General features: G+C 47.3%; 6 protein-coding genes across 6 annotated transcripts; 3 read left to right on the top strand and 3 right to left on the bottom strand.

Moving 5' to 3' along the window:
* Positions 1-109: 109 nt before the first annotated feature.
* Positions 110-967, bottom strand: BDV27DRAFT_165469 (Alpha/Beta hydrolase protein; the record flags this gene model as incomplete). The annotated part of the gene is made up of 1 exon (XM_032073945.1): positions 110-967. One exon carries the CDS (start codon positions 965-967, stop codon positions 110-112), a length of 858 nt encoding a protein of 285 aa, XP_031926486.1.
* Positions 968-1,511: 544 nt separating this feature from the next.
* BDV27DRAFT_158806 (uncharacterized protein) lies at positions 1,512-2,685 on the bottom strand (the record flags this gene model as incomplete). Its single annotated transcript, XM_032072767.1, has 2 exons — positions 1,512-1,877; positions 1,951-2,685. 2 exons carry the CDS (start codon positions 2,683-2,685, stop codon positions 1,512-1,514), a joined length of 1,101 nt encoding a protein of 366 aa, XP_031926487.1.
* Positions 2,686-3,224: 539 nt separating this feature from the next.
* BDV27DRAFT_165470 (aldo/keto reductase) lies at positions 3,225-4,219 on the bottom strand (the record flags this gene model as incomplete). Its single annotated transcript, XM_032073946.1, has 3 exons — positions 3,225-3,775; positions 3,826-4,103; positions 4,154-4,219. 3 exons carry the CDS (start codon positions 4,217-4,219, stop codon positions 3,238-3,240), a joined length of 882 nt encoding a protein of 293 aa, XP_031926488.1. The 3' UTR covers positions 3,225-3,237.
* A 3,446-nt stretch (positions 4,220-7,665) lies between these two features.
* BDV27DRAFT_129917 (uncharacterized protein) lies at positions 7,666-9,241 on the top strand. The gene has a single exon (XM_032067314.1). It carries the CDS (start codon positions 7,811-7,813, stop codon positions 8,858-8,860), a length of 1,050 nt encoding a protein of 349 aa, XP_031926489.1. The 5' UTR covers positions 7,666-7,810; the 3' UTR covers positions 8,861-9,241.
* Positions 9,242-10,261: 1,020 nt separating this feature from the next.
* BDV27DRAFT_129918 (uncharacterized protein) lies at positions 10,262-10,904 on the top strand. Its single transcript, XM_032067315.1, has one exon. The coding sequence runs from the start codon at positions 10,313-10,315 to the stop codon at positions 10,694-10,696; it is 384 nt and encodes a 127-aa protein (XP_031926490.1). The 5' UTR covers positions 10,262-10,312; the 3' UTR covers positions 10,697-10,904.
* Positions 10,905-12,494: 1,590 nt separating this feature from the next.
* On the top strand, positions 12,495-13,974 carry BDV27DRAFT_158810 (KamA family radical SAM protein; the record flags this gene model as incomplete). Its single annotated transcript, XM_032072768.1, has 3 exons — positions 12,495-12,649; positions 12,716-12,983; positions 13,039-13,974. 3 exons carry the CDS (start codon positions 12,495-12,497, stop codon positions 13,972-13,974), a joined length of 1,359 nt encoding a protein of 452 aa, XP_031926491.1.
* Positions 13,975-14,183: the final 209 nt, after the last annotated feature.

A 14,183-nucleotide genomic window follows, 5' to 3' on the forward strand; every position in this document is an offset into this window, starting at 1 on the left:
CGCAAAGACCGTTATCACTTGCCGACTCCTACACTTTACCGATGGCGATCGATCGGCAGCCTGGATACTAAAGATAGTGGTCATGTCTGGAGCAAGTTCTAGATGTGATCTAGCTGCTAGTAAACACAGTAGGGAACCAGAATCGCGACATGGTATGGACTACACCGTTTTGCCAAAGTCGTTGTGCAAACCGGATATCCTCATTGCGGAATGTTTCCGTAGAACCGACATCGATAAAGGTCGGCGGCAGTCTGGATGAATCGGTAGCTCGCACAGGTGCTGTGTAGATCGATACCTTTTCTGTTCCTCTACGTTCCCCCAAGATAGCATTCCACGCCTGCAGGTTGTTTTCACGATCCCAGACACCAACCCCGGCGAACTGATTGGCCGAGACTGTATTACTCCGGTCATAAATCATAGGACATGATAAGACCTGGCCTAGGATTTGAGGTCCCCCACGGTCACGGGCCAATAGTGCCACGCCGGCAGCGAGACCTCCCCCTGCGGATGTGCCAGCAATAAGAAGCCGGGAAATATCGATGCCGAGCTCCTTGGCGTGGTTGACGGTCCACAGAAGCCCACAATAACAATCCTCAAGTGGTGCCGGGTCAGGGTGCATTGGTGCCAATCGATACTCGACAGAGATGCAGACCACGTCAAGTTCCTGGACAGCCTGCAAGGCCCAGGATATAGTCGAGAACTGGTTTCCAGTAATCATCCCTCCACCATGAATAAAGTATATGCCGGGACGTTCTCTGGGTTCGGATTGTTCTCGGTAGAAAACGGAAGCCGTCACTTGGTTCCCGTCTGGGCCGGGGAATGTTCGCTCCTCATGGGACAGGCCGGTGGGTAAAACATCCCCTAGTTTTGGTAGAGGTAGACCACCTGGCTGGGCAAGCGCATGTAGGAGAGGTTGCAAGAGTACTTCCAGTTCGCTATCGAATGGTGGCCTCTTTGCGATCGTCATTGTGCAATTAGTTCAATTGAAAAAGCATTGGAAATCCAAGTTGTGCGGTACAATGGAGCGGGATTGAGATGGTAGACTTGACCATTTATAGGGCGAAAGCCCTTTCATTAAACGAACAGAATCTTCACTTTATGCATGCTTATCACAGTCTTGGCGGCAAGGTAGAAGAGGGATAATCCGAAGGTGGATCCAGATGTCAGCTACGTGAGATTCGACGCAAGGTCTTCAATCACTGATGCTGAGCCTCAAAAACCATTTTTGAACGCAACCCAGACTACACATATTGGTCTTGGGCAAGCATTCGCAGCACAATGGATGCACTGCGGACACCCTGCAAGGAACTCCGACGTACCTGAGATGTGTTCTTCCCCGCCCGAAGGGGATCAGCGACTACCCACTGCAATCTTGGACGAGGTCGTCCACCCGCATAAACGAAGGAGCCCTGTTAGTAAGAGAAAGACTCACATTCGTACGTGTGGGGTTAAACTATTTTACATGCACCAATTTGAATATGTTCATTACTATTCACCCTTACGCTCATCCATTAATGATCAAAGGTATTTACTAGATGTACAAGATGAGGGAATCTGTCAGCCCATCCTCGCTTTAACTTCCAATTAGAGTAGGTGTAAACATGATCCTCGAATTGTGGATTCAAAGCCCAGTCGCCCTCAATGTCTCTCATTATTGCATATTGATCCCCAGGCCAGTGGACAGTAATAGCATCTGTTGTTAATCTGCTAAAGCTGAGTTTGTCTAAGGAAGCGAAGTTCAGGATAAGATGTTCCCGTAGATCTGGCCATGCAAGGAAGTCGATACATATAGGATGGGGCTGAGTTCGCTGGAGCTTCGACGGACGGTACCATGAGGGAACATCTCGAAAGGTCTCTGGGATAGGGTAGACTCTCCACTGTGCATTTAGCAGGTGTTAGGACGAGGTGCGTTCAAGTGATAAGATGCTATCAACAAGAGAATAGGCCCACTCGCAGTAAGCGGTACATGATCAAATAGATGGCTACTGTATCAATCAGTGAGGCAGGGCTGCTTCTCTTCAACATAGGACCCACTACTTCGACAACAGGGTTAAGGGTGTCCTCTAATAATAGTAAACTCGCTATCTTGGGGGTGCGCGGATAGAGCTGTGGTGCAGCTGGGGTGTACTGTATGGCGGTGTGGGCCTTTAGCAGCAGTTGAATGGTATGGAAGTCTGTGCACTCCTTAATGCTTTGATGATGGATACCACAGAAGCATTCGCAGGTAGATGCAATGGTTGGGTTGGCGGTAGAAAAGGGCTGGTAGAGTCCCTTACCGTCGTCCAGTCTGTGGCTATCTACTGGGCAACCGCCAGGTGGATGTGTATGTGTGGAAGCCGAGTGATTTGGTGTGATCCGCACTTTGCCTAACATAGTACATACTGGGACTGGCGGTGCGTGTCCGCTGGTTACACCTTCCATCACTCCTATATTTGCCTTACTAGTCTTGAGACAGTCCGAGACTTCATGAATTTGCACAAGTTGGCAGAGCCTGTCCAATCTACCCAGTGTCAATGTGAGGTCTTGTCGCAACTGGGACATTTCCTCCTGGATCGTGTCAGATAGCCGCTTGGCCTTCTGACGTCGGAGTCTCTGGTGTTCTCGGTCTAAGATGCGTTTGCGCTCCAGCTGGGCTGCATTGCGTATTCGGCCACGTCCGTGGGAGGATTTCCGACCCGTTGACATACTAAGGATTGTGCAATTTAGAATGAATTGTGGAAACGCTCTTCAAAGCCCCCAAGATACATAAAGACGGGATCAAGCGTTGCGGAAGATATGATATGGGATGTTTGATATCTACCCCGCATTTATCTACACTGTGGAATGTGGGGTAACCTCTCTATTGCCGAGTTGAGTCCCAATACTGGATGTATGTCCCACTGAAGATCCGCTTTCATCCAACAAACGCAGCTTCACCGTTGAGATCAAATCCTTGTAAGACACCTAAAAGAATTCCATACTCCTTCTGGAGACATAAGTTAGCGATGCCACTAGTATTGCGCATAATCCTTGCAGTATGGCGACGTTGGCTTCGTGATCTTCTACTTCGACGAAGAGTTACGAATCTAAAGCTATGGCTGACTTGCTGGCATATCTAGGGCTTAATGATAGGGGGTACTTTGAGGCTACACCTCAAAAAGAATGCAACGATTTAGTGTATTGCTTTGTGGCGAGCGAAGGCTGATATTGATTATCTCCCTGTGAAGTAAGGTAGTTACAAACGTGAGCGTCCTGCGATTACTCCTCTCCATTCTGCTTCCGCCAAAAGACTCGGTAATGTCGCTCCTTACCAAGCTGAGAAATATCTCTCACCTCCTCCGGGGTCAGCTGGAATGTAAGAACATGAAGAAACTCCTGCAGCCGAGATTCCTTGCTACTCGTGGTGACTGCCACATCTCCGCGGTCCACGGACCACCTCAGTAGAACTTCTCCTTCTGTGACCTTGTACTTCGCAGCTAATTCAGCCACCTTGGGGTCCACTGGCCCTCCCGGTGCACGCAAAATGGGAGTCAAGGGACTGTAGCTCGCTATCTTGATCTCCTTTGCCTGCTGGAAGCGGACCAGCTCCTCCTGCTGCAAATAGGGGTGGTGCTCGATTTGGTTGATGACGGGTGCAATGGTTGCAGTTTTGAGCGTGGTCTCCAGATGTGACTGGTGATAATTTGAGACACCAATCGCTTTGGCCTTTCCAGTTTGCTGGACCTTCTCCATGGCTGCCCATGCCTGTTGCAGTTCGCCGTCACTTTTTGCAAAGAAAGGTGAATGGATCAGGTATCTGTTTCAAGATGTCAGATTCTGTTGATCACTCGTCATAATTGCACCTACAAGTCCACATAGTCTAGTTGGAGTTTTCGCAAACTCTGGTCAATGGCACTTGGAATATCCGCAATGTTCGTAATCACCTTGGTTGTGACGAAGAGTTCCTCGCGTGGAATTCCGCTCTCTTTAATTGCTACACCCAGCTCGGCTTCGGTGCCATATACCTCAGCACCATCCAAGTGACGGTAGCCCAGGCGAATTGCCGTCTTGATTGCTTCCACTAACTCGCGGTTGATTGAATCGTTGCCTTTCTTGTACCAGGCCGTACCGGTGCCGTAACCAAGCTGTCGCCATCGATTAGTGTACAAGCAGACCCAGCCGCAGAGAGTCTTACAATTGGTATAGACACATTGTCATTAAGCTTCACACGTGGTGTTTGGGGGATCGCGTTGCTCGCCATTTTGAGGTAGACGTGACAAGTGATAAACAAGCGGGCGAACTGTGGCTCTTAAAGTGGGTGGGCCCGTTGGTTAAGAAGAAGGAAAAAGAGCGCGGCAATTCCGCACAGTTGGATAATCAATACAATCACGTCTTCATAAATTCGTCATTCGGCATTGGGATGTGGAGTCGATCCACCACCCTTTGCACAACCAATCCCGATGCTACTTTTCGCACCCCAATCCTGTAATTACCCACTTAGGCTTTACTGTGGATTATCGCCGAGGTTGCAGAAACCAGGGTTTTCCACGACCACGTGGGGAGCCAGAACCCTGGTATGGTGAGCTTCTATATCATATCTTCCATGCAAATACTACTAGAGTCGATCGAGTTCCCCGCTGAACCTGCCCCGAACCCAGCCCTTCCGGAGTATTACCTACAGGCACCTACAAATAACAACAACACTGAATGGAATGTTTCGCCTCTTGATTTGCCTAAAAGGTTCCACTATGGCTTGGGTGAGCTTGTTGGTATTGCTGCTGCTTCAACTTCGCCGGCTGTGACTGGGATGTTTTCAACTCCATTCCTCATAATAAACGCCAATACACCATCTCCACATGATGTGTTTGTAGTGCATAAGGATTTGTCTATTCTGTTTCATTTGCTTTTCCCCGCCTATTCCGCACAGTAACTTCCCTGATTCCAGAAGAACTTCATGCGCGGCGTCACATCTGGAACTTGACAGAAGGGTCTAATGCAACCAGTGATCTAGATACAGTTGGCTCTGCCAACGTGTTAAGAGCGAGAGTTTGCTCTCTTCTGTACTCATCCAATTCATTTTGTAGGTTATTAATGCAGGACAGCAGTTAGCTCTACTGGCTACTTATGGTAAGGTTCGACAGGTAAGACTGTATTGGTATTGTACTAGTGCTCATTGCACAAACCCCAGTCTTGTTTCTCATCATAGATAGCCTCATGCCAATGAATCCACTATTAAGCATGAGACAGGCATGGACTAATCTCGTACAGCATGTTGTCAGGTCTATCAGACCTAATTCTATATCTCAAAACTGGTTCCTCTGTTGGTCAGGGTACTACTTTGTGACGCATTGCTTCAGCCATCTTTCGCTGTCTTGGAATTGATGATCGCATTCGGTGCTACATTCTCAACTGATAGCCCTACGCGACTTACTCGACCCGCAGCACAGTAGTATGTATAGCAATGATTAGTGGGCTACAACATACACCTGCGTCGGCTTCGATATTTGTCCGACAGTGGGAGATTGATTATCCCCCTCTTATTAAGATCACCAGAGTACAGTCATGTGACTACTGGCTCTACTAGGACAGTGATGATGGCGGCGGTATAGAAACGTATCGTTGTTTGATAAACGCTGTTGGAAGATCCTGATTCAAGAAGGGCTTTCGTGCCATGTCATAAAATCGGTAAGTTGATGGATTTTCAATATTGTTTCTTTCAGAAACGACCGCGACTTCTATCTATCTAGACGAAAACATCCGGAATGGAGTTAGGCATTTTGTCGGGTGACACTTCTTGCTCTCAATTTCTTGAAAAAATGCAGATTATGAGCCAGGTTGTTCAAGCATTCTAAATTATAGTTTGCGAGCCATGGAAACTTGTGCGTGGCAGAGGCACCTAGTGAGAACCTAGAAGTTCACGGTAATGCAGTGTTAAGACTATTAACATAGGCATATATTAACATTGAGTCCTTACATTGTGGCCCCAACGTATCTCAGCTAATCCAAGTGGCGTATTGGTATATGGGAAAATGGATATCTGTAACCAGAATAAGTAAGGGATTGATGTATATAGGATGAAGATGGCTGCATAAAGTTCTTCCCAGGAGAGTCCCTCTCCAAAGCCTTACGTAAATTGCTGACGGTTCCCCTGTCAGAGCCAAGCAGATTAAATCAAGAGTTGGGTCTATCTGGGGTATTTTGCTGCGAAAGCACATAGTGCAAAGATGTGGAGTACTCCAATCGACTACGACTTACATGCTGGGATGCCGCATATAAACTGGAGTAGACGTGTCCGTAACCTCGTGATCAGTTGACATAGCCCTGTTCCTAATCCCATATATAGAATGGAAATATATCTTGTTTTGTAGATCAATACCTACCCAATTTAGTACTTTCGGTGCACATCATCGATATTGCATCTCACTAAACTACAACTTAGATATGCCATCGGGGTTTCCCGCCCTTGATCGAGCTATTTTTACGGGAGAAAGTGCCTACTCCTACCATGCAAGCTGGTAGATACATTACACTTGGCTTGTAAATGCCAATGGGGCTAAGCAAAAAATCCGTGTTTTAATCGGCTGCTGCCGGCCGTACTTCGGCTGAACAAGAGCCAATATACGCCAACAACCTTTTTCCCTCCATGTTCACATATTCTACTTTTAAAATACGATAACATAATCGCTAAGCGCGTATCGGCGCGTGTGTAGAATATTCAGTGCCGATCAGGTACCTACAGTACAATATCAGTGTTGTGATCCAATGTCGATCAGGCGTTCACTGTACGATGGCTATGTTGTTGTCCAATACCGACTAAAAGCACAATAGGAAATGTGGAAGTGGCCATGTGTATGATGCTCTGCTAAGTGTTATGAGTGCAAGGCAAACACATCAATATGGTCATGTTTTCCGGTTTGCGAACTGAACTTGATACCATCATCTCAAACTGTCCAACTCAATTACAAACCTCCGGAAATACGGTCTCCATAATGAAGCTCATTTCTATGTCGACCGCGCTTTTTCTCGCTCTCATTACTGCGGTCATCGCATGTCCCACGATGAACGTCAAGCGAAAGTGTATTGAGAAACACTGTGACAATGCCAATCCGGCCACATGCTGCCCCGACACTTTTGGATATTGTGACACAGATACCGGCAATTGCCACTGTGGAAGAGACTGCTTTCCATGAGAATAAGGACAGATAGGTCGATGCATACGCTTAGTACCAGGGAGTCATCACTCATCGGTTGTCTTACAGCACCGGCATGACGTTCAGTGTACGCAGTGGATCGGCCTTATTCAAAATTTATCGAAGGTTTACCAACGTGCTTATGACTGCCCAAATATAGGCAGCGTGACAGGAAATAGTTGTCTTGCAATGTTTTGTACCAATTGTTAGTTTCGGAATTGTCACTGATTGTCGGGGTTGAGTCAATGAAAGCTTGGCCTGAAATGTCTATGTCACCTATATCGCACAAGAATTTAGCCCTTGCTTCAGTATATATTTCTATCAGCTCCCGCACATGAAACCGATACTATCCAATGTTGCAGATACACTGGAAGCTTTCCCCGATAGCTGGCACTGCAGCGATCATGCACTGACTCATCCGAAGCGGAGTAGTGGTGTCACGTGGAATAGGCAGAGACAAGGCTGCAGTGTTGGGTAACAACAGGTGATCTGAGATGATGACAGCAAGACCAGTTCAAGGGCCCAATGTTTTATCAATTCATCGTATATGAGGAATATTTCCCTGTTGAATGCGACGAAATTTGTGCGGCGAATCCTAACAACACCAAGGAGGGCAATTGAATCAACCGGTAACCCTAAGAGTACATCTACTAGACCCAAACATGAGCGAGATTCTTGGCCCTCCCAGGTTCTCCTTCGAGCACGATCAACGCCAAAGTCCGCTGTTCTCACGGCTACCATCCGAGATCCGCGAGGAGATATTTGCATTTGTCCTGTCTAGTTATGATGACACGACTCGAGCATACGAGAAAGAGACCTATTGGACTCGACCAGGTCATTATGGCCCACAGCATGTCTCGACGGGCCTCCTCAGGACGTGTAAACGAATCTACACCGAAGCGTGGTTTATGCCGTTCATCTTCGCCGAGCATACTGAATACCTTACCGCGCCGAACAGGAAGCCACGATCAGCTACGTGGAGCGATTGTCTCAAGATAATGGATGCTGATTACGAAAAGCTCCAACCACGTTTTATTCGCATCTTCGCACAAATGTGGGTACTCGAGCCGGGCGATCGGCTTCAAGCGACACTCGATATGCCGCATTTCTATCCCAAAAAGATCACGCTCACGATTCGATATACCGACTTCTGGTTTTGGGAGGACGATGAACCTCTCCGGATTGATTCAACATGGGTGAACAAAGTTCGTTTCCCGGAGAGCGTCTCACGGTTTTGTATCGAGTTTGAATCCATTGAGCGACGTAAGAATGAGGTCGACTATATCGCCCGCGAAGCCACAGAGAAGTGGTATTTCCGTCGGAAAGATGGACTCTTACTTACTCCCCATGAATCCGAGACGTCATTTTTCAAATGGACTGGTAGCTCATGTTTGGGGGGCGAGCGCTGGATCCGTGATGAGGTTCGACCAGGGGAACTGGATTATTATGTTAGGACCGTGACATGGAAGCTGTCGCGAGAGCATGAAGCACGGCCCGGGTGTCCGAAGCTCCAAGTCCCCTATACTATGGAACGGGAATTGCCCCCATACCTTGCTGGTCCTCCATGTTTGGATGTCTATGATCTTCGTACAGCTGAGATACCTAGCAGTTTGCCGGCTGCTGAAGCATATGAAGCGTTGGAAAAATATCGCCAAGTCAATGATTTAGACTACGATTCCTACGATAATAACGACGATTCCGATTCACTCTAGTCAGGGTGAGACAGACCAGGAAACTGAGAACCAGGAGCAGGCCAGTGGTAATAGTTTGATCATTGTGACAATTGGCGTGTGCGGGCCATTTAGGATTGAAGTTGTGAGCTGCGTTCCAATCGGCAACGTAGCCTCCCCTTGCAGTTAGGATGGAGGAGAGGATGATGAAGAAGCTTCCGAATGTCAAAAATTAGGGGAGACGAGTAAAGGAAAAAGATGCAACAGCTAGAGAGTTGGTGTAATCGCTACATGGCAATTTACCTCTATGCTATGGGTTGGTTAGAAGAAGGCTCCAACCTGTATTGACTTGTTCTACAATGGATTCTGCGCTTAATCCTACTCCTGTCCTTATATTAGGTGGCAATATCCCCCAAGAACTCAATCGAGTAACTGACTAGTAAATACCTCTCGCGTATCTTACTCTATGTTTAATTTAGATAGTTTCTCCAGCTGAGTCTTCCTGCAATACTGTCTCTGGATATATCTAATATAATCACTAAGGGTGATGGCCCGAAGAAGGATGCGAGTCATGACCCCTGCCTGGCTCATAGACTGCAGGGACTTGTCAGAAATTACAGAAATGTTCTAATTTGGCTCGAGGATCTTCACAAAGGATGCGATCGGTTCAGTGGTGATGCTCATCCAGGTTCATAGAAAGAGAGGGTGGTGCTATCTCAACAGTGTAATCTAAAATATGGATCCCAACGATGGGTGTCCAGAGGTAAAGGTTCGCTCCAACTCCGATCGGATACGAAGACAGTGTAGACCATGGTTGCTTAAATATCAGGTTGTTTCGACCGTAGTCTAGACTAGTTAGAGTTACGTTCTGATCACACCACTGCCGGAAGCATAAATGGCACAATCACCATCACTCGCTATTTCCACAAGTTTTCATCTTTGATATCAATAACCAGAATATCTGTGTCCTTTCACTCTAGAGCATACAGCCCCCTTCCCACTACCATAAAAATATTAGATAATTTTAATACTTCTTATGCTCTTTAAACTCTATTTATACTTTCAAAGTTAAGAGTCTCTTCCTATTAGTCATTCTCAACACTAGGTATTAACTCAAGTTGTGGTTATGAACTGCAAAGATCATAGGCTAAACGAGACCTGCGCTCCCTACTACTACCCTGCTCAAACACAAAGTAGCCCACACCTGAAAGACCAAAAATGAGGTAAAAGCATTGCATAGGATCCTAGTGTATCTCGAGCAACCCGTGCAACCCGTGCTCCAAACCAATGGATAGGATATCGTCTGCCGTGGGCCGTGCGTCATGGCAATGTCACCGCGACAAGAGTCATAATACACGGGCACGGTTCTAGATCATATGGTCTCCCTCCATATGCATTTTTTATCGAGGCTGATGCCCCACGCAAAGTGCCCCCGCTGCTACGTCCTTATCTTACTCTATAATCCTACCTATTTAATATAACTCTGTACGAACAATGAAGTGTAAAGCGATTGTTGCGATTCCGTTTGCGGGCCTAGCTCTGGCCGGTGCAGTCCTTGCTGGGAAGAAAGAGAATATCGCAGCTAGGGCGATTCCAAACATCTGCAACAACAACGGCGTCCCTGACTCCTTTGGCAGCTGTTCTTGTTACGTCTGCCCTGGTGGTGGCGGACAAGACCCTCCAATTCCTCTTTGCACTGACCGCTACGGCAACAATTGTGCCAATGATGTCGACATGAGTACCTGCTGTTGCGGCTGTTGTTGCACCCCTGTATCTATCCCTCAACTACCTCCTTGCGCCCGGGTCGATTTCCCTATCCCTGAAGAGAATTGTGACTCTAACATCTGCGTCAATTGCTGCGACTGCGTGAACTTCTGAGGATCACAAGTAGTTTCGGAGTTGAGAGCTATCAGTTGTTGTATGGAGTTCCTCACTGGGGTTTAAGCTCGGCCGACTGTTAGCGGGTTCCACTCGTTCAGCAACTGTATATCAATTTGCAAGTCATATTGTACTTTATATTGTTTGAACTGTTCCATCCCCCCCATTATTGCGTATAAGAAAGCTCTTTTCGATCGCTAAGAATGGCTAGGAACAAAAAGTCGTTAGAAAATGCAAGGAAAGCCGGATCTGACTCCTGGGACTCGTGATCAGGTGCCTGGTAGGGAACGGCGGAATTCGAATCGGTTACGTACCATAGGAGGTCTTAATGAAGGGTTTGCTACTATCACGCTATGAATTCCAAATACCAGCTAGACCCCGACAAAATCCATAGTAGTTCCAAGGCATAAAAGAATAATTTCTCCAATACAGACGTGGTTTTTACTCTTGTTTTAGCTTATTCTCTATCTTTGCGTTGTATATAAACCCACGGGCTATACTATCAAGGTCTAGGTAGATTGTGTCTTCCATACCCGTACCTACAAATCACCAGGTTCCGGTTGGGTCCAGCAGGGAACCTAATAAGATGGCCGATCATGCAGAGCTGATAAACAGTGACAAGGCCGAGACAGGAAAAGTACCAGCGTCTAATCTTGATCCACTCATAAATGTATTGTGCGAACTGTCTTTTGATGTCACGTGGGGGAATGAATCAATCATATTTGCCGTGATGAGGATCCCGCTAACTGATGTTAGTGGTGGTGACTGACCCTCACCCAACGCTTGGCAACAGCAACTACAGCCAAGCCAGACAGTACGGAAGGAAGTTTCTCCTTAAGCTGGTCTTGCAATCTCAAATCCCACGCCATCCGATTCGATTCACCTGGGAAGAAGTGATGGACGTTGTTGGCTCACAGTCCTTGCAGGGCATAACATTCTATGATTCTCTGAGGCCTGTTTAGTTGTTACTTGTTGAAATGGAGTGGGATAGATTGTAAAAAGGAGCGATTCAGCCCCTCCAGAGTGGCATTAAACCATAACTGGATGTGATATTCGGAGTACCTGAGGGGCTGTACCAACCTGGACCCACTGATATCCAGCCACCAGACCCACGCAGCTTGGGTCAGTGCTCTTCAAAACTTTGCACATCCACATTTTGCTGCACAGAATCAATTTGTGAACCCGTGTGTCTTTATTTCAACACTGGGTCCAGTGACAGAATTTAAACGTTAGCCTAGCATGAGGCCACCAGTATCTATGGTTTACTGCCGCCACTTAAATTCATCGGACTCTCCCTGATCTATACACATACCTACGCAATATTCCCCCTGCAACCGCTACATGCGCAAGGTGAACCCAAGAAGCCCACCTCTTACTTAGGTCACCGCCGATTCTACTATCAGATTTGAATCTGTGAGCTCCGCTTGAGAGTTCGTTTCTATTGTCCAATAAAGGAAATGCTTCTTAATTTAGGGCGATGAGTGGGCTGTTTCTTCTCTAGGCATTATCAACTAGTTATCCAGTAAGGGCTATGATCATCTACTATACCAGGTGCTTTACCCCACTACAGAGTATTGAAGACCACATCAGCTGAATGATTTGCTCGTTTGGAACCCCGATGTTCAGCCAGCCTAAAAATTATTAGGATGGAAGATGTTAAACTAGTAGGGTCACTAAACTGTGCAATATCTCCTAATAACCCTCATCCCACCATTTCTTTTTGTTTTGTTTTGTTTTGTTGTTTTGTTTTTCCCCTCGTCCTCTACCTAGTTAATTCCCATCATATCATAATAGCAGAATGCATAAAAAGCACTATGTCCAGCTCACTAAGAGCATGATCCCACAGCTCTTTAAAAGAAGATGTCCAACAGTTGATCCAGAGCCATTTGTGGCCGCTGCCCATGTTTTCCCTATGCGCGTCAATAACCATGTCACGGAGAACCTGATTGACTGGTAAGCGTGATGATCAAACAGGAAAGGAAAGAGACATACTGACTTTCTCCTTGAATAAATATACAGGTCCAATATCCCCAATGATCCTTTATTTCAGCTCTCCTTCCCACAGCCAAGAATGTTGCATCCTAGTGAACTGTCAGATATTATAGCCCAGATGCGCGAACCAGGTGTAACAAAGGTAGCCATGCAAAACATTTCTGAGTCGGTCAGAGCACGGTTAAACCCTCATCCAGCGGGTCAGAAGGAGGAGAATGTCCCTCGTGTAGATGGTGTCATGGTGCCGGGGATGCAGCATAAATATCGTGAAACAGTGCTTTTCTTTCCGTCGGAGGTATATCATCCATCAATAATTATAACTCTAAATCGGAATGTATCTGACAATGTAGGGCCAATTTTGTCATGCCTTCTGCACATATTGCTTCCGATGGGCTCAATTCACCTCTGTCGGATCGGGCCAGACATTTAAATCCAACGACGCCGCCCAATTACAGAAATATATTCAGACCCACAAAGAAGTCAAGGATGTTCTGATCACCGGTGGCGATCCCATGGTTGCCCCCGCCGAGGTTCTCCGATCCTACATCCAGCCCCTGCTCTCCTCAGACAACCTCGACCACCTCGCCACGATCCGTATTGGAACCAAGTCTCTCGCCTGGTGGCCATACCGCTACTTGCTGGACCCAGACGCAAAGGATGTCCTGAATCTCTTCTCGGAGGTGGTCGCATCCGGCAAACAGCTCGCGATCCAAGCGCACTTCAGTCATCCCAGGGAACTCGAAGTCCCCGCCACCCAAGAGGCAATTCGACTCATCCGCCAGACTGGCGCGCAGATTAGATGTCAAGGCCCCTTGATTCGAAACATCAACAATTCCTCAGAGACATGGGCACACATGTGGAGTCTCCAGGCCCGACTCGGCCTCATCCCGTATTACATGTTCGTCGAACGAGACACTGGTGCGAGGCACTACTTCTCCGTTCCGTTGGCGGATGCGTTCAAGATCTACAGCGGGGCGTATTCGCGACTTCCCGGTACAGCACGTACGGCTCGTGGACCATCCATGTCGGCCAGTCCCGGTAAGGTTGCTGTGGTTGGGGATACAGTGGTTGCGGGAGAGAGGGTGTTTGCGCTCAAGTTCTTGCAGGCACGCAATCCAAACTGGTGTGATGAGCTTTTCTTTGCGAAATGGAGTCCCGATGCCACGTGGTTGACGGATTTGCAGCCGGCGTTCGGTCAGGACAAGTTCTTCTTTGAGGATGAGTATAAGGATATCGCGAGGAGGGCAGGTGAGGGGTCTTCGGGGCAGTTGAGTGCCCTGATGTAGTTTGTATATACTCCGTATGGAGATAGGATCTGGATTAGTGCATACCAGATACCTATATGCTGAAATATAATAACTACACGCACTTCAGGGACATACTTCTGAACTAGCTACCACCAATCAAAATTCAAATTACCAAGAAGTCGCAATCTATCACACGACGGTGTGGTGCAGCCTTGCTATTTGCCCGCATCTCCAAACCTCCCTCGTCC

The sequence above is a fragment of the Aspergillus caelatus genome (genome assembly GCF_009193585.1).
Source record: "Aspergillus caelatus strain CBS 763.97 unplaced genomic scaffold BDV27scaffold_114, whole genome shotgun sequence".
Taxonomy (NCBI): Eukaryota; Fungi; Ascomycota; class Eurotiomycetes; order Eurotiales; family Aspergillaceae; genus Aspergillus; species Aspergillus caelatus.

Bases quoted from the DNA above. Each gene is read 5' to 3' on its own strand.
- BDV27DRAFT_129917 (XM_032067314.1), top strand. From the start codon at position 7,811: ATGAGCGAGATTCTTGGCCCTCCCAGGTTCTCCTTCGAGCACGATCAA.
- BDV27DRAFT_129918 (XM_032067315.1), top strand. From the start codon at position 10,313: ATGAAGTGTAAAGCGATTGTTGCGATTCCGTTTGCGGGCCTAGCTCTG.